This window comes from Sus scrofa, chromosome 3, assembly GCF_000003025.6.
Source record: "Sus scrofa isolate TJ Tabasco breed Duroc chromosome 3, Sscrofa11.1, whole genome shotgun sequence".
NCBI lineage: Eukaryota > Metazoa > Chordata > Mammalia > Artiodactyla > Suidae > Sus > Sus scrofa.
Genome location: NC_010445.4, coordinates 21,801,589 through 21,829,478, shown reverse-complemented (window position 1 = coordinate 21,829,478; position 27,890 = coordinate 21,801,589). Strand labels below are relative to the sequence as shown.

General features: G+C 46.4%; 1 protein-coding gene across 1 annotated transcript in view; it reads right to left on the bottom strand.

Moving 5' to 3' along the window:
- The window catches only part of LOC110260108, a 189,959-nt gene continuing 163,514 nt past the window's right edge, over nucleotides 1,446-27,890 (bottom strand). Inside the window, exons 8-9 of the mRNA XM_021088374.1 lie at nucleotides 15,097-15,231; nucleotides 1,446-1,598 (exon numbers count right to left, since the gene is read on the bottom strand). Of these exons, the coding sequence (XP_020944033.1) occupies nucleotides 1,446-1,598; nucleotides 15,097-15,231 (288 nt within the window). The remainder of the gene's footprint in view (nucleotides 1,599-15,096; nucleotides 15,232-27,890) is intronic.

Genomic DNA, 27,890 nt, shown 5'->3' with positions numbered 1-27,890 from the left:
GGGTGAGAGATAGAGGCTGCCGGGTTCCAATGTACCCCACTCTGCTCTCTGCGCACTTCGTCCAGCCTTTCTCCTGAACTCCAGTCCCGCTGACCCCCAGGGACCCAATCCACCACCAGATGCTTCACTGCACACTCACAGAGGCAGCAGCTAAAGACCCAACAGCTTCCCCTGGGTTTCTGCATCTTTCACTCTGTGGCCCCACTCCTACAGCTGGAAGGGACCAGCTTCTGGGCTCCCTGAGCATCTCTGACTCATTCACTCATGTCCATGCTTCAGTTGAGCATCTTTTTGGATCCTCCTATGTCCATTTTTTATTTTATTTTATTTCTTTTGTCTTTTAGGGCTGCACTGGTGGCATATGGAAGTTCCAAGTTTGCAGGTTGAGTCGGAGCTGCAGCTGCTAGCCCACACCACAGCCCCAGTAACGCCAGATCTGAGCTGCATCCTCGACCTACACACAGCTCGCAGCAACGCTGGATCCTTAACTCACTGAGCGAGGCCAGGGATTGAACCCACATCCTCATGGACACTAGCCGTAGTCGGGTTCTTCACATGCTGAGCCACGACAGGAACTGCTCCCTGTGTCCTTGTTTGAAACTTCATTGCCCCAGTGTCTCCCACAGTTGGATAAGGTTGAATTCTGAAAATCCCTGATAACTGAAAACTCATCATGTTTCTGCTTTTCTGCTTCCACCCTGATGGATACACCATAGAAGGGCAGGAGGGAGCTTCCCAGGATGTTAGGAATATTCTATATCTTGATCCAGGCAGTGATTACATGGGCATTATATATTTTTTAATTAATCAAACCTTATTCTCAAGAGGTTCATATTTTACCATATATGAAGGCTGCATCTCAATAACCTTGGGGGGCTAGTTCCCAGGGGGTCTAGTGGCTAGGATTCAGTGCTTCCCCCTCTGTGTCCTGGGTTCCATCCCTGGTCTGGGACCCAAGATCCCGTATCAAGCCACTTACAAGATGTGGAAAAAAACAAACCGGAAGATAAACGTTTTTTCAAAAGTAGTTGAAGAGGGAGTTCCTGTCGTGGCGCAGTGGTTAGCGAATCCGACTAGGAACCATGAGGTTGCAGGTTCGATCCCTAGCCTTGCTCAGTGGGTTAAGGATCTGGCATTGCCGTGAGCTGTGGTGTAGGTTGAAGACGAGGCTTGGATCCCGCGTTGCTGTGGCTCTGGCGTAGGCTGGCAGCTACAGCTCCAATTAGACCCCTTAGCCTGGGAACCTCCCATATGCCGCCGGAGCGACCCAAGAAATGGCAAAAAGACAAAAAAAAAAAAAAAAAAAAAAAAGTGGTTGAAGAACTTTTCAACCAAAGAAATAAATTAAAATAGAGCAACAGACTGAGGGCAAACCCTGCCTGGACCACAGATCCCCTAGCCCCAAGCCTGCCTGCTCACCTCCTCCCAGGCACCCAGCGCATCTCTCACCATTGCTGCTGCTGAATATGTAACAGGCCTAAGGGCTCCTCTGCCTGCTGGTCCCGACAATAACGGATCGTGATTACAAATGGCTTTAGACTGGAGAAAGATCTTTGGTCTTCATTAAGGTTTATTTGTGACTGTTCCAATGGTGGTTTCTGAGAGAAAGCATGCCGATGGTAATTAGGGCCTCCTAATTGCAGCAGGCACTGATTGCCTGTATGAAAAACATTCGAGGAAGTGTAGCAATTAGAGCTTCGGGAAATATTTAAAAACAAAGTGAAAAGAGGCCTCCAAGTGCAAGGAGATAGAGGGGCAGCCAGGAGACCCTGCCTGGCTGGATTAGACCCCAAGTAACCCTGGATGGCTCAGGCCCTCGCCCCCCCCTGCAAAGTCCCGGTGACGGTCTCAGAAGAAAAAGGCAGTTTCTCCCCAGCTGCCCTGCAGACGGGACTGTGAATCAGCCCGTGGAGAGACAGTTTTGCCAACAGGATGGTAATGCCTTGGACAGCCTTGTTCCCATTTTAAAGATGAACAAACTGATGTCTTCATTGAAGGAGAAAATAGAAAACTTCCCGAGGGCATGCGCAGGTGGCAGACCCCAGCTCAGACCCAGCTCTGCTTGATTTCAAGGCTCTGGCCTGTGACTAATATTCCAGGCATGCCATGGAATGCCATGTATTCCAATAGACAGTATTCCATGCCTTTCTTGGTTCCGAGGACCTGGATTCCTCTCGCCATCAGCACCCCAGCAAGACAAGCTTGCTTGTGAGTTCACACCATCCCATCCTGCCCCTTTTATGGTGTCTCCCTCAAGAACCCACTTCCAGCCACCAAACCAGACATCAAGCCCTCTTGTTCTCTCTCAGCCCCTGGAAGCCCTGCCCAGGCCCTTCTGAACTCTTCCCAGCAAGATCAGGGTCAAAGGACTTTCATCCATCCCTGCAGTTCTACCTCAAAGAATTTCCTTCTTCTTCTTCTTCCTCTTCTTCTTCTTCTTCTTCTTCTTCCTCTTCCTCTTCCTCTTCCTCTACTTCTTCCTCCTCCTCCTTCTCCTCCTCCTCTTCTCTTTCCCCTTCCCCTTCCCCTTCCTCCTCCTCTTCCTTCTCTTCTTCTTCTTCCTCTTCCTCTTCCTCCTCTTCCTCTTCTTCTCCTTCCTCCTCCTCTTCCTTCTCTTCTTCTTCTTCTTTTTTTCATTTTAGGGCTATGCCCCCAACATATGGCAGTTCCCCAGCTAGGGGTAGAATTGGAATTGCACCAGCTGTCCTATGCCACAGCCACAGAAATATCAGATCCAAGCCACATCTGTGACCTACGCCACAGCTTATGGAAATGCGGGATCCTTAACCTACTGAGGGATGCCGGAGATCAAACCTGCATCCTCACGGACACTGTATGGGGTTCTTAACCTCCTAAGCCACAGTGGGAACTCCTACTTCAAAGAATTCTAATCATCTTCTCAATCATCCCCCAAAGACTCCAGTCACCAACCAAGCTTCCTTTCCCTCCTGTCCCATAGTCACCCCCCCTACACTTAGATGGGAATGTGAGCAGCACAAAAGCAGAGATTTGGGTCTGTTTTCTTTCCTGCTGTCACCCTGGCACTTAGAAGAATGACTGGTATATAGTAGGGACTAAAAAAATAGTTGCCAAATAAATGAGTGCTTTCTTTTATCCAACCAGAAATACATTCTCTGCCTTTCTGCATTTCTAAGCATCGCTTGAAATGTGATGCTTTCTTTCTTTCTTTTTTTTTTTTTTTTTTTTTTTTTGGCTTTTTAGAGCCGCACCCACAACATATAGAAATTCCCAGCCTAGGGGTCAAATCAGAGCTACCAGCCACAGCATTGCAGGATCCAAGCCACATCTGCAACCTACACCACAGCTCTTGGCAACGCTGGATCCCCAACCCATTGAGCAAGGTCAGGGATTGAACCTACATCCTCATGGATACTGGACAGATTCATTTCCGCTGTACCACAATGGGAACTCCACCTGTTGCTTTCTTCATTGCCAGAAACGCATCCTCTATGTTCCTGTTTATCAGTTCTCTAGAATCAAAATCTCCACGCCTTTCAACCTAGTGCAGATAGATCCACAGGGCCACCCACCCTTAGAGTCCAGGAGACATTTGTATTTCTTTCTTTCTTTCTTTCTTTCTTTCTTTCTTTCTTTTTCTTTCTTTCTTTCTTTTTGTCTTTTTGCCTTTTTCTAGGGCCGAGCGGCATATGGAGGTTCCCAGGCTAGGGGTAGAATTGGAGCTGTAGCCACTGGCCTACACCACAGCCACAGCAACTCATGATCCAAGCCACATCTGCAACCTACACCACAGCTCATGGCAACGCCGGATCCTTAACCCACTGAGCAAGGCCAGGGATCGAACCGGCAACCTCATGGTTTCTAGCCGGATTCGTTAACCACTGGGCCACGACGGGAACTCCAACATTTGTATTTCTAAAGCCTGACTTATGAGATGATGACCTCCGTGCCACTGGCCCAGTACCACTCCAGATGAAGGCACCTGGGAAAGAAGGTGTTTCACCCCACGTTGTACTGTGTCCATCAGGAAACAAGATTAAAACTGTATTTCCATCCCCTAATTGGTACTGGAGCCCCCAAAAGAAATACTGGTCGATTAGGTAAGGAATGCTAATTGCTTACTCATCTCCTACGGACAGTGATGACAGGCTTGGCTAAGGGTTTTTATTAAGGCCCGTTAAAGGAGAGCTTGCACACAGAGGCTGAGGGGTGGGATGGAGGGGGAAAGGGGGAAAGTGACAGGCTGCAAATGAGGACACAGATTCAGGGGAGGGAGGCTGCTGGTGAGAGTGCAAGTAACACAGCCCATGTGACTTGGGAATGGTTCTTTTTTTTTTTTTTTGTCTTTTTGCCATTTCTTGGCCGCTCCTGCAGCATATGGAGGTTCCCAGGCTAGGGGTAGAATTGGAGCTGTAGCCACTGGCCTACACCACAGCCACAGCAACTCATGATCCAAGCCACATCTGCAACCTACACCACAGCTCACAGCAACGCTGGATCCTTAACCCACTGAGCAAGGCCAGGGATCAAACCCGCAATCTCATGGTTCCTAGTCAGATTCGTTAAACACTGTGTCATGACAGGAAATCCTCTTTTTTTTTTTTTTTTTTTTGTCTTTTTAGGGCTGAATCCCTGGCATATGGAAGTTCCCAAGGTAGGGGTGGAATCAGAGCTGCAGCTGCTGGCCTACACCACAGCCCCAGCAATGCGGGATCCAAGCCACATCTGCCACCTACACCATAGCTCATGGCAACACCGGATCGTTAACCCACTGAGCGAAGCCAGGGATCGAACTGGTGTCCTCATGGATACTAGTTGGGTTCCTTACTGCTGAGCCATGATGAGAATTCTCATCTATTTCTATAGTACCACACTACAGGTGGAGCTCAGGAGGGGAGGCCAGGGGGCTTTACAGTATCTGGAGGCCTCTGTACCACTCACCTGTCCCTTGATTCATTCTGCAAACAACTTGCTCAGTGCCTCCAATAAACCAATACCATGCTTCATACCCAATGTGCTATAAGTAGCCCATTAGAAAGTTCCTTTGGATATTGGCTCCTATGACAAACTGAACAGAAGCATCCACATCTCTGTTATCCCCAAACCCATGAAATAAATTCCAAACAGCCTGGGAAAGCAAGAATGTGTCCTCAGATGGTCAGAACTTTTCGGTCAAGGCTGAGGCTTCTTGTTGGGAAGCCAACAAGATAGACACTACAGATAAATAAAACTAGAGGAAACCGTAGGAGTGGATACCGACTAGTATCCATGAGGACACTGGTTCGATCCCTGACCTAAAAAGACAAAAAAAGAGGAGTTCCTGTCATGACACAGTGGTTAACGAATTCGACTAGGAACCATGAGGTTGTGGGTTCGATCCCTGTCTTTGCTCAGTGGGTTAAGGATCTGGCATTGCCATGAGCTGTGGTGTAGGTTGCAGATGCTGCTCGGATCCTGGGTTGCAGGAGAATCTTCAGAGAAGGCAGGAATGTGTCAAGTGGGGACTCCAAGCTCAGAGTTAAGTGTCACAAGAAGGAAGGGTAGGACTGTGTCAGGGGAATTAACTGGGGAGATGAAACAACTATGCCAGGCCTGTGAGATGCTAACCAGGTAAGGGCACTGATGAATAAGACGAATTTTATTTTATTTTTATTTTTTTTTGCTTTTTAGGGCCACACCCACAGCATATGGAGGTTCTCAGGCTAGGGGTTGAATCTGAGCTGCAGCGGCCGGCCTACACCACAGCCATAGCAAGACCAGACCTGAGCTGTGTCTGCGACCTACACCACAAATCTCAGCAAAGTCAGATCCCCGACCCATAGAGTGAGGCCAGGGATCGAATTCAAATCCTCCTGGGTACTAGTCAGATTCATTTCCACTCCGCCACAATGGAAACTCCCCAACTCAATTTTATATTTATTTTATTATTATTATTATTATTATTTTTGTCTTTTTGCCATTTCTAGGGCTGCTCCCGCAGCATATGGAGGTTCCCAGGCTAGGGGTCTAATCAGAGCTGTAGCCACCAGCCTACACCAGAGTCACAGCAACACTGGATCTGAACGAGTCTGCAACCTACGTCACAGCTCACAGCTATGCCAGATCCTTCACCCACTGAGCAAGGCCAGGGATCAAACCCGCAACCTCATGGTTCCTAGTCAGATTCGTTAACCACTGAGCCACAACGGGAACTCTCTCAACTCAATTTTTTAAATTGAAGTATAGTTGATCTACAGTGTTTCAGGTCTACAGAAAAGTGATTGATTTACATACACATGCATGTATTCTTTTAGTTTGTTTGGGGTTTTTTTTTTTTTTTTTTTTTTTGTCTTTTTTGTCTCTAGGGCCGCTCCAGCGGCATATGGAGGTTCCCAGGCTACGGGTCCAATCGGAGCTGTAGCCACCGGCCTACACCACAGCCACAGCAACTCAGGATCCGAGCCTCATCTGTAACCTACACCACAGCTCATGGCAACGCCGGATCCTTAACCCACTGAGCAAGGCCAGGGATCAAACCCGAAACCTCATCATTCCTAGTTGGATTCATTAACGATTGCGCCACGACAGGGACTCCTCACATACATGTATTCTTTTTCATATTCTTTTTCATTATAGTTTATTACAAGATATTGAATATAATTTCCTGTGCTCTGTAGTAGGTCTTTGTTGTTTATTTCATATATAGTAGTGTGTATCTATTAATCCCAAATTCCCAATATATCCTCCCCCTACCCCCTTTGGTAACCATAAGTTTGTTTTCTCTGTGAGTCTTTTTCTCTTTTATGAATAAGTTCATTTGTATCATTTTTTTAGATTCCACATATAAGTGATAGCATATGACATTTGTCTGTCTTTGTCTGATTTACTTCACTTTGTATGATCATCTCTAGGTCCATCCATGGAAAACTCAATTTTTAAAAACAAGCAGAAGCTGGAGTTCCCATCGTGGCTCAGTGGTTAACGAATTCGACTAGGAGCCATGAGATTGCGGGTTCGATCCATGGACTCGCTCAGTGGGTTAAGGATCTGGCATTGCCATGAACTGTGGGGTAGGTTGCAGATGCGGCTCGGATCTGGCGTTGCTGTGGCTGTGGTGTAGGCCAGTGGCTACATCTCCAATTAGACCCCTATCCTGGGAACCTCCATGTGCCGCAGGAGTAGCCCCAGAAAAGGCAAATAGACAAAAAAAAAAAAAAAAGAAAAGAAAAAAGAAAGAAAAAAAGGAGATAAATTGAACATCATCAATATCAAAATTTTTGTGCTTCAAAAGACACTATCAAGAAAGAAAAAAGACAAGACAGACTGAGAAAATATTGAAATCATATATCTGATAAGTAACTAATATCTGGACTATATAAAGAACTATTACAACTTAACCATTAAAAAAAAAAGTAATTTTAGAAAGGGCTAAGGGTAGGCGTTTCCCTCATGGCTCAGCAGAAACAGATCTGACTAGTATCCATGAGGACCCAGGTTCAATCCCTGATCTCGCTCAGTGAGTCAAGGATCCAACATTGCCCTGAGCTGTGGTGTAGGTCGCAGACTCGGCTTGGATCCTATGTTGCTGTGGCTGTGTTGTAGGCGGGCAGCTGTTTGTTTCGACTCCTAGCCTGGGAACTTCCATAGCCGCAGATGCAGCCCTAAAAAGACAAAAAAAAAAAAAAAAAAAAGAAAGAAAAAGAAAAAGAAAAAAAGAAAAAGAAAAGAAAAGGCTAAAGCTATAAGTTTGTTAGGAAAAGATTAGTCATTAGGTTTTGCACATCAAAACCGCAGTGAGATACCAATTCCCTCCCGCTAGGATGACTAAAACATAAAAGACACACAATGCAGATGTTTGCAAGAATGTGGAGAAACCGATGCTTACACATGGTCGATAGGATTGTAAAATGGTGCAGCCACGTTGGAAAACAGTCTGGTGCTTTCTCACAAGTCATCCCATGACCTAGCCATTCAAGGGTAATTCATTTTGGAGTTTCCTTGTGTCACGGCTGTGTCACTGCAGTGGCACAGGTTGCTGCTGTGGCACAGGTTTGATCCTTGGCCCCCAAATGTACACATGCCATGAGTGTGGCCAAAAAAAATATTTTTTTTTCAGATACTATTGCGAGTTCCCATAGGACTCAGCAAGGGTACGCCTAGAGGTACCCTCCCAAAGAATTGGAACTATGTTCACATAAAAACGTGGACACAAATGTGCATCGAAACATTTTTCATAAAAGCCCCCCACCGAAACAACCCAAATGCTCATCAACTGATGAATGGAAAAATCAAATATGCATCTATACAAAGCAGTATTATTTAGTGACAAAAGGATGAATGGAAAAATCAAATAAGCATCTATACAAAGGAGTATTATTTAGGGACACAAGGAATGAAGAACTGACACATGCTACAGCATGAATGAACCTTGAAAACATCAGACTAATGAAAGAGACCACACATAAAGACCACAGATTATATGATTCAACTTACATGAAATGCCCAAAATAGGCAAAGCCTATTGAGACTTTAATCGAGAGAAAGTAGATTAGCGGTTGCCAGGGGCTTGGGGGAGGAGGAGGGCAAGGCGGGAGGAAGTGGGCATGGGGCTTCTTTTCAGAGTTATAAAAATATTCTAAAATCAAAGAGTGGTGATGGTTGTACAACCTTGTGAATAGCTTAAAGATCATTGGAGTGTATACTTTAAAGGCGTGAATTTTATGGTACATGAATTATATCTCAATAAAGCTGTTATATTTTATTTCATTTTATTTAATTTATTTATTTATTGGGTCTTTTCGCTTTTTCTAGGGCCGCTCCAGCGGCATGTGGAGGTTCCCAGGCTACGGGTCCAATCGGAGCTGTAGCCACCGGCCTACACCACAGCCACAGCAACTCAGGATCCGAGCCTCATCTGTAACCTACACCACAGCTCATGGCAACGCTGGGTCCTTCACCCACTGAGCAAGGCCAGGGATCGAACCCGCAACCTCATGGTTCCTAGTCGGATTCGTTAACCACTGCGCAGCGACAGGAACTCCAAAGCTGTTATTTTAAAAACTCGTCTTGGGGAGAGGAGGGGAGAGTGGGCACGGGATAGTGAAGATTGATGGCAATAGGCGTGTAATAGGATTGCTGAGCCGTGATGAGGCCGTGTGTGAGATGCCATACCACGAAATTGTAATGGCACCCATCTGCATGGCTGGGAGAATGTCACACCTGTACCATCTTATTTCTAAGCCACAAGCTCAGAGGCCCCTGACATCAGAGGGGGACCCCCACGGTGGGTACCATGCCAGGCAGCATTCAGTAGGAACAGCCAGGGGCTAGATACCTGTGGCTCCTTCCTGCCCACATCCAAATGCTCTGGTTTTCACACCCGACAAGAAGAAAGCTGAGGATTCGGCTCACTTTTTCTCAAGGAGAATTTCTGGAACAAAAATATCTACCAAGCCTGCTGCCTAAGCATCAGACAGGAGACAGAATAAAAAGGAAGAAAGAAACGGAAGGCATTTTCCTAGTAATTAAATCTGAATTATTCACAATCTATTAGACACTTTTTTTTTTTTTTCCCCTCTGATGGAGAAGAATACACTTTCATTTCTCCCCTAAGTCCTAAACGCCTTTGGAATCAAGTCGAAGTTTTTGGCTGAGGGCTTTCATGTTAATGCGGAGCCAGGGACCCAGGCTGTATCTTCACCTGTGTCATCCACAAAGCCTCCCCCCAACTCAGCCCTGGCATTCAGAGGGGCTGGTTTTACCTAATGCCTTAATCCTCCTCCGTGAATTCTTCCAAGGCTTGTGTGTTGTGAGGGTTCTTTAAATGGTGTCAAGTGATCTAGTTTCAACTAACTGAGGCAAAGTGGGGAATTTATTGACCAAGGTAACTAAACCATGGGAAGCCTAGGAAGCAGCTGCCTTCATTGATAATAAAACTGGGAATGCAGGTGCTCCCTGCTCCCACTGAACATGCGCTCTGCCACCCACCCGCACCTCTCCACCAGACACGCACCACTACCTGTTGGGTGGGTGGTACTTTCTTTTTTTCAGACCTGTTTTCTCCATGAACCTGAAAGCAGGGCAATCCATGGTGACCAAGCTTACATCTCAGCGTCACCCCACTTCCCACAGTTTTAATTCAGAAAACTGCAAAGAGGGTTCTGATTTTCTTGGCTCAGATTGGATGCCCCGTAGCCAAAGAAGCAGGGCATGTCAGGGTTGGCAATCCCTGTTAAAAAATATATATTTTGAGGGGGGAGTTCCCGTCGTGGCTCAGTGGTTAACGAATCCGACTAGGAACCATGAGGTTGTGGGTTCGATCCCTGGCCTCGCTCAGTGGGTTAAGGATCTGGCGTTGCCGTGAGCTGTGGTATAGGTTGCAGACGCAGCTCGGATCCCGAGTGGCTGTGGCTCTGGTGTAGGCTGGTGGCTACAGCTCTGATTGGACCCCTAGCCTGGGAACCACCATATGCCGTGGGAGCGGCCCAAGAAATAGCAAAAAAGACAAACTTTTTTTTTTTTTTTGTCTTTTAGGGCCACACCCATGGCATATAGATGTTCCCAAGCTAGGGGTCAAATTGGAGCTACAGCTGCCAGCCTACACCACAGCCACAGCAACTCGGGATCCGAGCCACATCTGCGAGCTACACCACAGCTCATGTTAACGTCGGATCCTTAACCACTGAGTGAGGCCAGGCATTGAACCCGCAACCTCATGGTTCCTAGTCAGCTTCGTTTCCACTGCACCACAATGGGAACTCCTAAAAACCATACTGATGGAATGGAAGTAGGAGGAGTTCCCTTAAAGAAGGAGAGTGATATTGCCAGCAAGAAAGGCGTCCAGGGTAAGCAAAGCTACAGATGGGCATGTCCACATTAGCCAGATTCCCACACCCTGGCGAGTTAGAACTTAGGGTAAAGATCCTGGGTTTGAATATAGTTATGTTACTTACAAACTATGTGATCTTGGGCTCCTTGTCTGTAAAATGGGCGTAATCATATTTAGCTACACCACATTCAAGGGAGTGGGGTTGGGGTGGGGTGGACTCTATCTCTTGATGGCAAGAGCTACAAAGTATGGTGGTTAATTTTGAAATCTACCACAGCTGGAAACAGCTAGAAGGGGGTGCATCAGATTTGGAGGAAGGTAGGAAGTTCCCACTGTGGCTCAGCGAGTTAAGAATCCAACTAGTATCCATGAGGATGCTGGTTCCATCCCTCATCCTGCTCAGTGGGTTAAGGATCCAGCATTGCTCGGATCTGGCGTTGCTGTGGCTGTGGTGTAGGCTGGCAGCTATAGCGCCAATTCAACCCCTAGGCTGGGAATTTCCATATGCTGCGGGCGCAGCCCTAAAAAAAAAAAAGGTTGGAGAAAGGGAAACTGGGTAGAAGGGGGAAATGAAGTTAGAACTGAGACTAGGCATGGAAAGACGTGCAGTGACATCTGGAGTAATTGACAGAATTAAGACAGAAGAATAAGGTAGAAATTGACCACATAAAAGAAGAGAGGGGAATATTCTAGGCAGAGACCATCACATAAAGAGCAATGTGAAAATAAGGAAAACATATGCATCAAGATTACTAAAAACCCGAGCTCGATGCGGCTAGAGCATAAAATGCAAAGAAGACAACGGGATGGCAACAGTTGGGCTCTGAGGTCAGCAGAGACCCACAACTAGCTCTTGGAAGTCATGCTAATGAATTAGGGCTTCCTTCATCTAAAAGCAAAGGGGAGTTGTAGACAATTTTCAGCAGGGAAGGAACATGATCAGATATACAATTTCTGCAAATGCAATACTACTGAGATACACTTTTTTTTTTTTTTTTTTTTGTCTTTTTGCCTTTTTCTAGGGACGCTCCTGCAGCATATGGAGGTTCCCAGGCTAAGGGTCCAATCGGAGCTGCAGCCACCGGCTGACGACACAGCCACAGCAATGTGGGATCCAAGCTGCATCTGTGACCCACTCCACAGCTCACGGCAATGCTGGATCCTTAACCCACTGAGCAAGGCCAGGGATCGAACCTGCCACCTCATGGTTCCTAGTCAGGTTCGCCAACCACTGTGCCCTGATGGGAACTCCTAACAAGATACACTTTATTGAAACACCTAAAATTAAAACCGGAGATGATCATGACTGTTGGCAAGGATCTTAGAGCGACTGGAATTGTCATTCATTGAAATGCAAAATGGCAGAGCCATTTCGAAAAACAATTTGGCAGTTCTCATAAAGTTAAACATGCATTTATCATATGACCCAGAAATCCGACTACTATATATTTACCACAAAGAAATGAAAACTTACCTTCACATAAAAGCCTTGGAGTTCCCATTGTGGCTCAGCGGGTTAAGCACCTGACATTGTCTCTGTGAGGATGCAGGTTCAATCCCTGGCCTCCCTCAGTGGATTAAGTATCCAGCATTGGAGTTCCCATCGTGGCTCAGTGGTTAACGAATCCGACTAGGAACCATGAGGTTGTGGGTTCGATCCCTGGCCTTGCTCCGTGGGTTAAGGATCCGGTGTTGCCCTGAGCTGTGGTGTAGGTCACTGATGAGGCTCGGATCCCCCATTGCTGTGGCTCTGATGTAGGCCAGTGGCTACAGCTCCGATTGGACCCCTAGCCTGGGAACCTCCATATGCCGCGGGAATGACCCTAGAATAGGCAAAAAGACAAAAAAAAAAAAAAAAAAAAAAAAAAAGATTCCAGCATTGCTGTGTGCTGTGATTAGATTACAGATGCAGCTAGGATCCTGGGTTGGCATGGCTGTGGCATAGGCCCCGCTGCAGCTCTGATTCTACCTCTAGCCTGGGAACTTCCTTATGCCGTAAGTGCGGTATAAAAAGAAAAACAAACAAACAAACAAAAAAACCCTGTACACATGGGAGTTCCCTGGTGGCCTAGCTATTAAGGATCTGGTGTTGTCACTGCTGTAACTGGGGTCACTGCTGTGGTGCAAGTTCAATCCCTGATCCAGGACCTTCCAGATGCCCTGGACATGGCCCCCAAAAAAGAACCTTACACAAATGTTTCGATAAATCTGTTCATTATAACCCAAACTATAAAACAAGCCGTGTCCTTCAGCTGTTGAATGGCTAAACAAACTGTGGTCTATCCATACCATGAAATACTATTCCGTGATAAAATGTAATGAACTGCTAGTACACACAATAATTTGAATGAATGTCAAACGCAATAAGCTCAGTGCAAAAAGCCAGATCGAAAAGTCTCTGCATTGTATGATTCCATTTATATGATAATCTGGGAAAAGCCAACCTGTAGGGACAGAACATACAGCAGAGGTTTCCAGGGTTTAGATGGCAACAGGATGGAACTTCAGGGACGATGGAACTGTACTGGATCCTAACCAGGGTGATGGTTTCACGAGTAGATGTTCTTTATCAGAACTCAAAGACAATGAATAGCGCCATAGTAAAATTTTTTTTTTTTTTTTTGTCTTTTGTCTTTTTGTTGTTGTTGTTGTTGTTGTTGTTGCTATCTCTTGGCCGCTTCCGCGGCATATGGAGGTTCCCAGGCTAGGGGTTGAATCGGAGCTGTAGCCACTGGCCTACGCCAGAGCACAGCACGCGGGATCCGAGCCACGTCTGCAACCTACACCAGCTCACGGCAACGCGGATCGTTAACCACTGAGCAGGGCAGGAACCGAACCCGCGACCTCATGGTTCCTAGTCGGATTCGTTAACCACTGCGCCACGACGGGAACTCCCATAGTAAAATTTTAAGTGAATTTTGTCTTTTTTTTTTTTTTCTGCTTTTTGCTTTTTAGGGCTGCACCCACGGCATATGGAGGTTCCCAGGCTAGGGGTCGAATGGGAGCTGCAGCTGCCAGCCTACGCCACAGCCACAGCCACACAGGATCTGAGCTGCATCTGTGACCTACACCACAGCTCATGGTAACGCCAGATCCTTAACCCACCAAGGGAGGCCAGGGATTGAACCCATGTCCTCATGTGTACTAGTCGGGTTCATTACCGCTGAGCCACGATGAACTCCTTTTAAGTGAAGTTTTAAGGACAGGTCATTCCAGCTGCTGAGAGTGGACTAGAGGGGGACATTGCTAGACTCGGAGAAGCCATTTAGCAGGCATCCAACCCAATGGTGGTGGCCTGAGATGGTGACAAGGGAGAGAAGTGGACTCATTCGAGCAATATTTAGGAGAGAGACTCAATAGGATTTGGTGAGTGGTGACTGAGAGCTTGGGTTAGAGTGACAGAAATCCAAGGAAGCCACAGATCGGAGGATTGGGAAGCATATCACTGAGTGTTTGACTGTGGGATCAAAGGCGGGGGAGGGAAGTTGTTTGGGAAAAACCGGAGGATGCGAAGGTCAAACAGGTCAAATGGCAGGTATATTGGGACTGATCGGGTAGAATGGTTGGCAGGACAGAGGACGTCATCAGAATAGACTAACAGAGGGAGTTCCCATCGTGGCGAAGCGGAAACGAATCTGACTAGGAACCATGAGGTTGCCAGTTTGATCCCTGGCCTCGCTCAGTGGGTTAAGGATCCTGCGTTGCTGTGAGCTGTGGTATAATTCCCAGATGCGGCTCAGATCTGGCGTTGCTGTGGCTCTGGCCTAGGCTGGCAGCTGCAGCTCCAATTTGACCCCTAGCCTGGGAGCTCCCATATGTCACAGGTGTGTCCCCTCCCACCAAAAAAAGGGCAGACTCAAAGTTCCCACTGTGGTGCAGTGGGTTATGAATCTGACTGTAACAGCTCAGGTTCCTGTGGAGGCATGAGTTCAATCCCTGGCCCGGTGCTGTGGGTTAGATGATCACCCCAGCTTGCAGCTCCAGCTCGGATTCCATATCTGGCCCAGGAAGCGCCATATGTCACGAGTGCAGCCATTAAAAATAAATAAATAAATGCAGACTCTACCACGGAGATGATAACCCAGCAGGCCTGGATAGGGTCCAAGAAATGCCATGTGTACCAGGAGGTTCTAAAGGAGAGCGTCGGAGGCCACGTGTGAAGAAACATTTCATAGACAAAGAAAACCTTGGGTTTCGTCTGTACCCAAGTGCCTGGACATCTGGGTAGAGAGCTGGAGGCTGAGAACTTGGGGGTTCAGGATCCCGGCCATCTTTCCCTGTTTTCTTTCCTGTGCTGAGACACGTCTCACATCTGGTGACTTGGCAGAGGGAAGCGAGTGTGTGCAGAAGGCAGGGATGTGGGTGGCCGGCTCCTTGCAGGATGCCTCACTGTCAGAGCCAAACGGTACTTCTGGGCAAAGTCCCAGGTAGAGGAAGCACAGTTCCTGCCACAGGACAGAGCTGTCAGGAAGCGGAAACATGAGCTTGGCGGGGATCGAACTGGCATCACGCAGAAGAACACTTTTTACCAAAGTCCTGCCTGGACAGCCAGGCACACCACAGCCTGGGATCACGGGATCCGGGCAGCATCTGAGACCTACACCACAGGTAGGTATATGGAATACGGTTAACAACCAGCTCTGAGGGGGAGAAAATCCATGAGCGTCTCTCCAAACCAAAGTTTATTATACATTGTGAGGCTATAAAGAAAGCAGCTCACACAATTTGCGCATAATAAGAAAATATAAAATACTCGTCGTAAATTCCACAGCAACGCAGGATCCGAGCCAAATCTGCAACCTACACCACAGCTCGCAGCAACGCCAGATCCTCAACCCACTGAGCAAGGCTCAGGGATCGAACCCGCAACCTCATGGTTCCTAGTCAGATTCGTTAACCACTGAGCCACTACGGGAACTCCCCAAAGGAACTTTTTTGCTGAACAGCAACAGACTCACAGAATTGGAAAATTTGCAGTGCCATTTGTGGCTCAGCAGAGATGAATCTGACTAGTATCCAGGAGGCCAAAGGTTTGATCCCGGGCCTCGATCAATGGGTTAAGAAGGATCCGGTGTTGCCGTGAGCTGTGGTGTAGGTCACAGATGTGGCTTAGATCCTAAGTTGCTGTGGCTGTGGTGTAGGCTGGCAGCTGTAGCTCGGATTCGACCCCTAGACGGGGAAACTCCATATGCTGTGGGTGCAGCCTTAAAAGACAAAGAAAAAAAAAAAGACTAAGAAAAAAAAGAATTTGAAAATCTTATGGTCCCCCAAGGTGACCTGGTTAGAAGAAAGGGGGAGACTGGGGGGGGGGCTTGGGATTGGCACATGCACATTGAGGTATATGAAGTGACTGGCCAACGGGGACCTGCTGTAGAGACGGGGAAATCTACGCAATATTCTTTTTTTTTTTTTGTCTTTTTTTTGCCATTTCTTGGGCCGCTCCTGCGGCATACGGAGGTTCCCAGGCTAGGGGTCTAATCGGAGCTGTAGCCACCAGCCTACGCCAGAGCCACAGCAACGCGGGATCCGAGCCACATCTGCAACCTACACCACAGCTCATGGCAACGCCGGATCGTTAACCCACTGAGCAAGGGTAGGGACCGAACCCGCAACCTCATGGTTCCTAGTTGGATTCGTTAACCACTGCGCCATGACGGGAACTCCTTAATCACTTTCTTGAACAGGAAAGAAATGGCCACAACCTTGTAAATCAACTCCACTTCAATAAAACTTTAAAAAAATGGAAAAAGAAAAAGAGATAAAAATCACTTAACAGGAGATGTATCCTTTTAACAGATTTTTATTTATTTATTTATTTATTTTTTTGTCTTTTTGCCTTTTCTAGGGCCGCTCCTAGGGCATATGGAGGTTCCCCAGGCTAGGGGTCCAATCGGAGCTGTAGCTACCGGCCTACGCCAGAGCCACAGCCACGCGGGATCCGAGCCACGTCTGTGACCCACATCGTAGCTCAAGGCAATGCTGGATGCTTAACCCACTGAGCAAGGCCAGGGATCGAATCTGCCACCTAATGGATCCTAGTCGGATTCGTTAACCACTGTGCCACGACGGGAACTCCTCCTTTGAACATATTTTTACATGAACAAACAGCATTGCTATCTATTGACACAATGTTGTATAGCTGAGCCCTCAGACCTACTCCTCTTGCGTAACTGAAATTTTATATCTGGGGATTAAGACTTCTCCATCCTCCCTTCCCTCCAGCCCCTGGCAATCACAGTTCTATTCTTTGCCTGAACAATTTCAACTATTTTTAATTTAATTTAATTTAATTTAATTTATTTATTTATTTTTATTTTTGTCTTTTTAGAGCTGCACCCATGGCATATGGACGTTCCCAGGATAGAGGTTGAATCGGAGCTGCAGCTGCCAGCCTACACCACAGCCATATCAATGCCAGATCTGAGCTGAGTCTGACACCTACACCACAGCTCATGGCAACGTCAGATCCTTAACCCACTGAGTGAAGTCAGGGATCGAACCCAAATCCTCATGGATACTAGATGGGTTCATTAGTGCTGAGCCACAAGGGGAACCCCCAAGTTTAATTATTTTAGATGCTGCATGTAAGTGGAATTGTGCAATATTTGTCTTTCTGTGACTGATTTATTTCACTTAGCATTATGTCCTCCGGTTTATCCTTATCATCAGAAGATGGTGGGATTTGCCTCTTTTTAAGGCTGAATAAGGAGTTCAGCCCCATCATGGCTCAGCAATAACAAATCTGACTACTATCTATGGGGACGTGAGTTTGATCCCTGGCCTCACTGAGTGGGTGAAGCATCTGGCATTGCTGTGAGCTGTGGCGCAGATGCAGCTTGGATCCCTCATTGCAGTGGCTGTGGTGTAGGCCGGCAGCTGCAGCTCTGATTAAACTGCTAGCCTGGGAATTTCCAGATGCCGCAAGTGTGGCCTTAAAAAGCCAAAAAACCAAAACAAACAAATGAACAAAATTAAGGCTGAATAAGATCCTATTATTAATCCCATTACTATTAACACATTTTCTTTCTTTCTTTTTTTTCTTTTTCTTTCTTTCTTTCTTTCTTTCTTTCTTTCTTTCTTTCTTTCTCTCTTTTTTCTTTCTCTCTTTTTTCTTTCTCTCTTTCTTTCCTTCTTTCTTTCTTCTTTTTTGCCATACCCATGGCATCTGGAAGTTCCTGGGCCAGGGATCAAACCTGCATCCTCATGGATACTAGTCGGATTTATCCCACTGAGCCACAATGAGAACACCTATTACCTCTTAAAATGTAAATTTATCATAAGTTTATGTAAGTTAATTTTTAGATTTTCTTATTGAAGTAACATTACTTTATGACTTTATGTAAGTTTCACGTGTACATGGTATTTTTATTTCTGTATACCCTACCGTGAGTGTGCTCATCAAAATAAAAGAGTAGTTTCCAGCTGTCTCCATACTACAGCTGATCCATTTACCTATTTTGAGGCCCGTCCCCCAACCCCTGCCCCTGCCCCTTCTCCTCTGGTAACCACTCTCTGTAATAACATTTTTTTTTATCACACCTGTGGCCTGCAGAAGTTCTCAGGCCAGGGATCAAACCTGCACCATAGCAGTAGCAATGTTGGGTCCTTAACTGGCAGGCCACCAGAGAACCCCCAGCTTCAGTTTTCATTTTTTTTTTTTTTTTGGATGTGCCCACTGCATGTGGAAGGTCCCAGGCTAGGGACTGAACCCACACCACAGCAGTGACCAGAACTGCTGCAATGACAATACTGGGTCATAACCCCCAGAGCCACCAGGGAACTCAACTTCATGTTTAATAAAGGCTGTGCTTAACAGTCAGTTTGCAAAAATCCTGAAAAATTTAACCATCACCTCTTGTGAGCTGGTGCAAATAGGCTCCAGCACACAATGGTTAGATTCAGCACTGGGAGGAAAACCAGTCACACATGGAGAGGTTCCAGATCTTATTCACTTGTAGGACCAGTACAGGCTCATCTCAAAGCAGGCTAAGAGCCAAGGTGCAGGAATTCCCTTGTGGTGCAGCAGGTTAAGGATCCAGTGTTATCACCGAAGCTGCTCAGGTAGCTATTGTGGTGCAGGTTCAGTCGCCGGCCCAGGAATTTCCACATGCCATGGGCATGGACAAAAAAAAATAAGAGCCAGAGTGTAGCTTTAGGGGCTGCTAAATGATATGGTATGCAATATCCATATGCTTTTTATTTTATTTCTCACCCAGAGCTGGCCATTCCTAAGCCTAGGTAATGAGCGTGGAGTTAGGGGCCTCAGGACTGGGTTCAAACATCAATGACATAAGGACGGAGGGAAATCTTAGTCTATAAGAAATGTGTTCTGGAGTTCCCGTCATGGCGCAGCAGAAATGTATCTGACTAGGAACCATGAGGTTGCCAGTTAGATCCCTGGCCTCACTCAGTGGGTTGAGGGTCTGGCGTTGCTGTGAGCTGTGGTGTAGGTCGCAGACACGGCTCGAATCCCACATTGCTGTGGCTGTGGTGTAGCCCAGCAGCTGCATCTCCGATTCACCCCCCAGCCTGGGAATCCTCCATATGCTTTGGGTGCAGCCCTAAAAAGCAAAAAAAAAAAAAAAAAGAAAAGAAAAAGAAAAAGAAAAAGAAACAAAGAAATGTGTTCTTTTCTTTAGGTTCTTTTCTTTATTGAGAGGAAAACTCAAAAAAATTGTTGTATACTGAGAGTTTTTTAGGGACTTAAAATGCCATTTTGTTCAAAAATTCAAGTTTCCTTGAATCACCTATTAAGAGGTAGGATGGCTTCACACTTTGGTATCTGGAGAACAATTTGAAAAGAGAACATCAGGAATCTGAGGATAAATGAAATTCGTTTGATGAACAGGTTTTAATCTTTTTTATTCCCCCGCTTTTTTTAAGGGCCGAGCATATGGAGGTTTCGAGGCTAGGGGTCCAATCAGAGCTACAGCTGCCAGCCTACACCACAGCCGCAGCAACGCAGGATCTGAGCCTTGTCTGCAACCTACACTGCAGCTCACAGCAATGCTGGATCCTTAACCCACTGAGCGGGGCCAGGGATTGAACCTGCGTCTTCATGGTTCCTAGTCGGGTTTGTTTCCACTGCACCACAATGGGAACTCCATCAAACAGGTCTTAATCTTGCAGTCAAGAGGGAATGATGGGGATGAAAGGAGAAGGAGGAAGAAAGGACCTGAATGTGCAGAATATTATTAGCTCTGCTCTGGAGAAAAGAGAAAGTAACCAATATACCTCAGCAATCCACTTGAAAAAGCGCAGATAGGGAATTCCTGTCGTGGCTCAGTGGTTAACGAATCCGACTAGGAACCATGAGGTTGCGGGTTCGATCCCTAGACTTGCTCCAGTGGGTTAAGGATCCGGCATAGCCATGAGCTGTGGTGTAGGTTGCAGATGCGGCTTGGATCCCTTGTTGCTGTGGCTGTGGTGTAGGCTGGTGGCTACAGCTCCAATTCAACCCCTAGCCTGGGAACCTCCATGTGCTGTGGGAGTGGCCCAAGAAATGACAAAAAGACAAAAAAAAAAAGAAAAAGCACAAACAAGCTCCCCAGGGGAAGAAAGCTAGAAATCCAGAGGAAATAGCCTTGGGTTCTGCCGCAGAAGTAATAGTCAGTGAAAGAGAATACTTTTAGTACTTTCAGAATAGAAAAGTTTCCTGAAGCATTAAAAAGTTTAAAAAGTTGGAATTCCCATGTGGCTCAGCAGGTTAAGAACCCGACATAGTGTCCTTGAGGATGTGGGTTCGATCCCTGGTCTCGCTCAGTGGGTTAAGGATCCAGCATTGTCGTGCGCTGTGTTGTAGGTCACAGATGTGGCTCGGATCTGGGTTGCTGTGGCTGCAGTGTAGGCTGGCAGCTGCAGCTCTGATTGGACCCCTAGCCTGGGAACTTCCATAGGCTGCAGGTGCGACCCTAAAAAGAAAAAAAGAAGAAAAAGAAGTTGAAAGACACTCAAGAAGCCCTAGGCAGAGTTCTGTGTGGTAAGGAGCCAAGACCTACCAAAAAACTGCACCAACTTGCTGGCTGTCTTGAAAGCAGACTCTTGGAGTTCCCATGAGGCGCAGTGGTTAACGAATCCGACTGGGAACCACTAGGTTTCGGGTTCGATCCCTGGCCTTGATCAGTAGGTTAAGGATCCGGCGTTGCCATGAGCTGTGGTCGAAGACGTGGTTGGATCCCTCATTGCTGTGGCACGCATAGGCCAGCGGCTACAGCTTGGATTAGACCCCTAGCCTGGGAACCTCCATATGCCGTTGGAAGTGGCCCTAGAAAAGGCAAAAAAGACCAAAAAAAGAAAAAAGAAAAAGAAAGCAGACCCTCTAGCCCCATCAAACCTTCAGATGAATATACCTCCAGCTAACATCTCCATTGCAACATCATGAGAGACTCCAGGCCAGAACTTCCCAGCTGTCTGATGCCGACTCACAGACACTTTTGAGATCATAAAAGTTTAGTGTAGTTTTTTGTTTGTTTTGCTTTTTAACACTGCACCTGTGGCATATGGAAGTTTCCAGGCTAGAGGTCAATTCAGAGCTGAAGACACAGCAACATGGGATCCAAGCCACGTCTGCGACCTACACCACAGCTCATGGCAACACTGGATCCTTAACCCACTGAGCGAGGCCAGGGATCCCACCTGAATCCTCATGGATACTAGTCCTTTTTGTTACTGCTGAGCCATGATGGGAACTCCTTTTTTTTTTTTTTTTTTTTTTTAAAGCTAAGAAAAACTAGGTTTGGTAGACAGACTGTTTTTCCTGGTTTCTGTGGGCACAGCAGCTTTGAGCTGGAGGATTATGGGGGAGTGTCTCCAGTCCGGGAAACTATGGGAACAAGAGAGGCAAAATGCATGGATCCAAGGAACATGACACAGTTGCATCAAGCACACTAGAGATCCTGGTTAGAATGGACAAGGAACGTGATCCAAGTTTAAGATTGGGACTTTGGGGAGGGCAAAGCCAGGACATTTTCTGAAAAAATTACCTTGTATAAATGCAAGGTGTCCTTTCATAAGAAAGGGTGAGGAATGTTAGTTTTGCCGAGGGAAGACCTCGCAAGACCAAGTGGGTAAAGCAAAAGAGATTTATTAAGGCATCAGAGGGGAATGAGGTCACGATGGCACCCGCCCCAAGGGTGAGAGATGCTAGGCTTACAAAGGACCTGTGCTGGGACTCTGTGGCTGGAGTTTATGGCAGAAACTTGTGACAGGAACGACGAAGGAGGAGGAAGGGAAGGTCCAGGGAAGGGTAGGGGGTCCAGTCCCGTGACAGAAGGCAGTTAATCCTTGTAAGGAGGTTAATCTATGCGGGCAGTTGTTTTCTCCAGGCCATTGTTTCTTGCTGCCCAATTTGAGCCTCCACATTCTGGGAGAGGGTGTAGAGCTGGTGCTGGGCTGTACCCAGGTCTGCAGTAGGTCTCCAAGGTAAACTTTGTACCCACTTTGCGGGGAGGGGGTCTGTCCCATTTTCCTGGGAACCTGCGAAGGCGTAGGTTTCAAGCACCCCTCTATGAAATCAGTCACATGGCTGAGAGATCACGTCCCTCAAAACACTGTCCTCATAAGCTTTGTTTTTTTTTTTGTTTTGTTTTTTTTTTTTGTCTTTTTGTCATTTCTTGGTGCCACTCTCGCAGCATATGGAGGTTCCCAGGCTAGGGGTCTAATCGGAGTTGTAGCTGCCAGCCTACGCCAGACCCACAGCAACGCAGGATCCGAGATACATCTGCACCTACACCGCAGCTCATGGCAACGTCGGATCCCACTGAGCAAGTCTAGGGATCGAACCCGCAACCTCATGGTTCCTAGTCTGATTCGTTAACCACTGAGCCACGACAGGAACTCCTGTCCTCATAAGCTTTTTAGAGGGCATTTGCCCCTGTTGAGTTTGATCTTTCTCCTTTGCTCTGCTTCTTCTCTGCCCCTCTATGGTGCATGTCTGGTAACATGCATTGGCTTCTAAGATAGTACGTGCTGCGTGGATCCGTGCTTATGTGGTGAACTGCCAGTGAGATCCCATTGATTTCCAGTATGTTTGTGCTTTGAGTGGGAATTGTAAGAATGTTATTTGTCTTGTCCATTCTCTCAATCTGAGCTGTGTAGCCGAGTAATCAGCGACCATAGGTAGGTATTTAAATCGATATTCATTAAAATTAAATGTAATTTAAAATTCATTTTCCCAGTCTCACTGGCTACATTTCAAGTGCTCAGTAGCACTTAGGCTCCATGCTCTATATCCGTATTTCTCCACCTTTTTTCCCCACTATTGCTTCTTCTAAGGTCATTTCTAAACATTTTTGTCCTAGCTGCCAACCCCTATTAAATTTTAATAACACAGATGTGCTATATGTGTATCTGTGTTTCATACATAAAAACAGCAAGATTTTTTTGCATATACTAGTAGTTCCCATTGTGGCTCAGCGGTAACGAACCTGACTAGTATCCATGAGGACACAGTTCGATCCCTGGCCTCACTCAGTGGGTTAAGGATCTAGCACTACCCTGAGCTGTGGCATTGGTCATAGATGCCGCTTGGATCTAGCATTGCTGGGGCTGAGGTGTAGGCTGACAGCTACAGTTCCAATTGGACCCATAGCTTGAGAACTTCCAAATGCCGAGGGTTTGGCCCTAAACACATCCACACCCACCCACCCGCCCACACACAGACACACAAAGAATGCATTGCATGTGCTGTAAAAACCAGGGCCAAGATTAAGGTGAGACACCTTATATTCAAGATTTAAGGAGGCACTCACTTCCAGGATTGTGCATGTGAAGAGTCAGCACCTGAAAGTAAGAACTTCCTTAAGTTTTGCACCCCACATGCCTCACTTGCCTCATTCTAGTTCCAATCCTGATTTGAGCATTTCTCTTTTGAAAATTAATAGAAGTCCTATTAATATGGAGTCAGGAGATCAGAAGGGAGAGCTCTCACACATCTACCATTCAACATTAATACTGATCCAAACAGGAAGAGATTTAGCTCCCGTCTACAGCAGGAAGTACTATTTCACTACCACCAGCAGGAGGAAAAGAATTTTCTCCTCGCCATGGCAACAACTCAGCCAATGAGAGACTGTCACAACTCAGCCAATGGAAAGCCATTATACTTTGAACTCCCAGTTTCCTCCAATGGACTTTTTGTTTTTAACAGCCTTTCCCAAATTCCCCTTCTCCTTTATAAAAGAGTTTCCCTTTCTTTCCTTTACTGGCCTTGTATGTGGTTCACCATAGTTGCATGTCCCAAATTCCAAATCTTTGCTCTTTCCAAATAAACTTGTTTTGCTGGTAAAATAACTGGTTGTTTTCTTATTTTACGTTAATGCCATCATCACAGAATATTCTAGCGATTAGAATTTTATAAAAGTGGAGCCAAAGGAGACTTGGAATTGGAGAAAATACACTTGGACGAGCTGGAGCTTGCTTAGTCCATGAGCAGTGTGTTCAAGCCACGGGTGAGTCATTCTCAATCCTGACTGGCCCTTATAATCATCTGATAAGTTTTAAAAAATCGTAATGCCTGGACCAATTAAGTCCAAATCTCTAGGGGCCTTTCAAGCTCCCAAAGACTTGTTTGTTTTTGTCTTTTTAGGGCCGCACCTGCAGCACATGGAAGTTCCCGGCTAGGGGTTGAATCAGAGCTGTAACTGCCAGCCTATGCCACGGCCATAGCAATGCTAGATCCTTAACCCACTGAGTGAAGCCAGGGATCAAACCTGCGTCGTCATGGATATTAGTCGGGTTTGTTACCTCTGAGCCACAATGGGCACTCCTGCTCCCCGGTGATTGCAACATGCAGCCTAAGCTGAGTCCCTGCCATGAGTACAGAAAAGAAAAATCCAAGGTCCAGCCAGGGAGTACACCTGGGGGAGAGCCCCTGCTGGTTGTATTTAAGCAGGACAAAGTAGAAAAGGAGCTTTAATTACTCTGTGGAAAAAATGCATTCTGCTGCTAGAGGAAGATTTGGAGTGTGAAGAGTGTGGCATGTCTAGGGATTTTCTGTCTTGCAAGGTGCATGGTTTAGACCTTGCATAGTATGTTAAACACCCTCTGAGGGCCTCACTGGATACTAGAACTGAACACCGTTGAGTTGGTAATTAACCCAGGGAGCCTCCTAGGTCCCGTGGAGAATGTGGCCTTGAGGTTGATTTATCACCTTCCTTTGTGATATTTTTCAGCAGCTTCTGGGGCCAATGCCAAAGAGATATTTGGAAAGGGCTCTTATTAAATCCAATGGTCATTTTCCATTGGTCCCAGATGAATAGCAGGGAGACCTTTTTTTTATTACTGAAGTCATGGGCAAGATTTATCTCCTCCGATACGTGACTAAAGCCATACCACCCTCAGCTGTCCATAGTCTGATTGTCTAACTCCAGTTTTTTTGTTTTTTAGGTTTTTGTTTGTTTGTTTGTTTGTTTTTAGGTTTTTTTTTTTGTTTTTTTTTTTTGTCTTTTTGCCTTTTTCTAGGTCCGAGCGGCACATGGAGGTTCCCAGGCTAGGGGTCGAATCGGAGCTGTAGCCACCGGCCTACACCAGAGACACAGTAACGCGGGATCCGAGCCGAGACTGCAACCTACGCCAGAGCTCACGGCAACGCTGGATTCTTAACCCACTGAGCAAGGCCAGGGATCGAACCCCCAACCTCATGGTTCCTAGTCGGATTTGTTAACCACTGAGCCACGACGGGAACTCCACTAACTCCAGTTTAAAGGAGAACAAACTATGGAAGGGATGTTTGAAATCTAAGTGTCACCAACCATTCCCCTCATCCCATCCCCTCCTCCAACACATTGATATACATAGACATAAACTTCTCAAGAGGATTAGTTTAATGCACTAAGACCTGAGTAATACAAGCCCCAGGGTGTTGGGGATCGGGGGTGTGTGTGTGTGCGCGCGCGAGCGTGTGTTTTAGCGTAAAGCAGAGAGAGGCAAGAAGCTCCAGCCTCCACGTGGTATCGTGATATTTGTCCTTTCTCTTTGTATTCTTTTTTTTTTTTTTTTTGCTTTTTAGGGCCACCCACACAGCATATGGAGGTTCCCAGGCTAGGGGTCAAATTGGAGCTGTAGCTGCCGCTCTATACCATAGCCACTGCAATGCAGGATCCAAGCCGTGTCTGTGAACTACACCACAGCTCATAGCAACGCTGGCTCCTTAACCCACTGAGTGAGGCCAGAGATCGAACCCTCAACCTCAGGGTTCCTAGTCGGATTCGTTTCCTCTGCGCCATGACAGGAACTCCTCTCTTTGTATGCTTATGTATGGCTTCCAGTCTTGGTTAATTTGTCTCTGATTCCAGGTCACCAGAGGACACAGAAGGCTCCAAGGTTTCTCCTAAATAGAGAACCAAGGGGGTTCTGGAGTGGGATGGGGGTGAAGGAAGCCTGAAATAGGTTTTTTCGGCTTTACCACTCAAGGCAAGTTGTGTGCTCTAGGCTCTCCTGCCCACCAGCCTAACTCAGCAAGGGGGTGACACTGGAGTCTTTGGCCAGAGCTGCCATTGCAGTAATAACTATTTTCCTGGCATCTTCCTCTAAGGAGCAGGGAGGCTAATCAAGCAAGATAGTCAAGAATTTAAAAGAGTTCCCATTGTGGCTCAGCCATAAGGAACCCGATCAATGTCCATGAGGACGCAGGTTCGATCCCAGGCTTCACAGAGTGGGCTAAGGTTCTGGCATTGCCGTGAGCTGTAGTGTAGGTTGCAAACGTGGCTCGGATCCCGTGTTGCTATGGCTGTGGTGTAGGCTGGCAGCTGCAGCTCTGATTAAACCCATAGCCTGGGAACTCCCATAGGCCACAGGTACAGCCCTTAAAAAAATAAAAAGAATTTAGGAGAAGGGTTATTTCTCAGCTATCTCCTAATCCTCTCCCCAGATACAGAACCAACAGATTCTATATGCCTTAAGCTTGAAGGGGGTTGTTAAGGAAAATAAGAGTTTGGAAATTTGTCCCCACACTAATTTCCCCAAAATCTCACGCAACCTATCACCTAAGCTCAAACCCTTATCATCTTAGACTCCTCCATTTCTTTTTCTTTTTTTTATCTTTTTTTTTTTTTTTTTTTGCCATTTCTTGGGCCACTCTCATGGCATATGGAAGTTCCCAGGCTAGGGGTCGAATCAGAGCTGTAGCCACCAGCCTATGCCAAAGCCACAGCAACGCGGGATCCGAGCCTCATCTACAGTCTGCACCACCGCTCACGGCAACACCAGATCCTTAACCCACTGAGCAAGGCCAGGGATCGAACCCGAAACCTCATGGTTCCTAGTCGGATTCGTTAACCACTGCGCCACGACGGGAACTCCAACTCCTCCATTTCTATCAGATGCTTTAAAATATCTTGGTTATAACTTCCTAAATTCCCCTTATTTCTCTATTTGTCTACAACCCTTTTACTGCCATGCTACTTCTGGCAACCATCATTTCTCTTCTGCACCCACGATAGTCTGTTTTACTTATGCTTTGAAAATTATTTTAATTGCACAAAACACGAATATATTATCATTTTTTAAAAATTTAAACAATACAGATAATCAAAAATACAAGATTTAATCACAGTCATCGGTTGGGTGTGTTTTGTATATTTTCTATGTATATCTACACAGAAAAAAAATTTTTTTTACTATTTTTGTATGTCCATTTGTTTATTTATTTTTGGGGGCCGCAGGTACAGCATATGGAGGTTCCCAGTCTAGGGGTCAAATCGGAGCTACAGCTGCCACAGCCACAGCAATGCCAGATCCAATCAGCATCTGTGACCTGCGGCAATGCCAGATCCTTAACCCACTGAGCGGGGCCAGGGATTGAATGAGCATCCTCATGGATACTAGTTGGGTTTGTAACCTGCTGAGCCACAGTGGGAACTCCTGTGTGTCCTTTTCGAAAACACGAATTGTGCCATCAACGGTTTTGCTATTTCCTTTTTTCGCTTAAAATGTTTTGGAGATTTTCCATGTCAGTATATTTAAAATCACCTTATTTGGGCTGCCACCTACTATTCCATGGTGGGGCAGGCTCCCTCTAAGATGACCTCAGTGTCCTTATAGTCACAGCCTGGTATAATTTCCTTTGTGGTTATATCATATTTTATATAACACTTCCTCTTGTCAT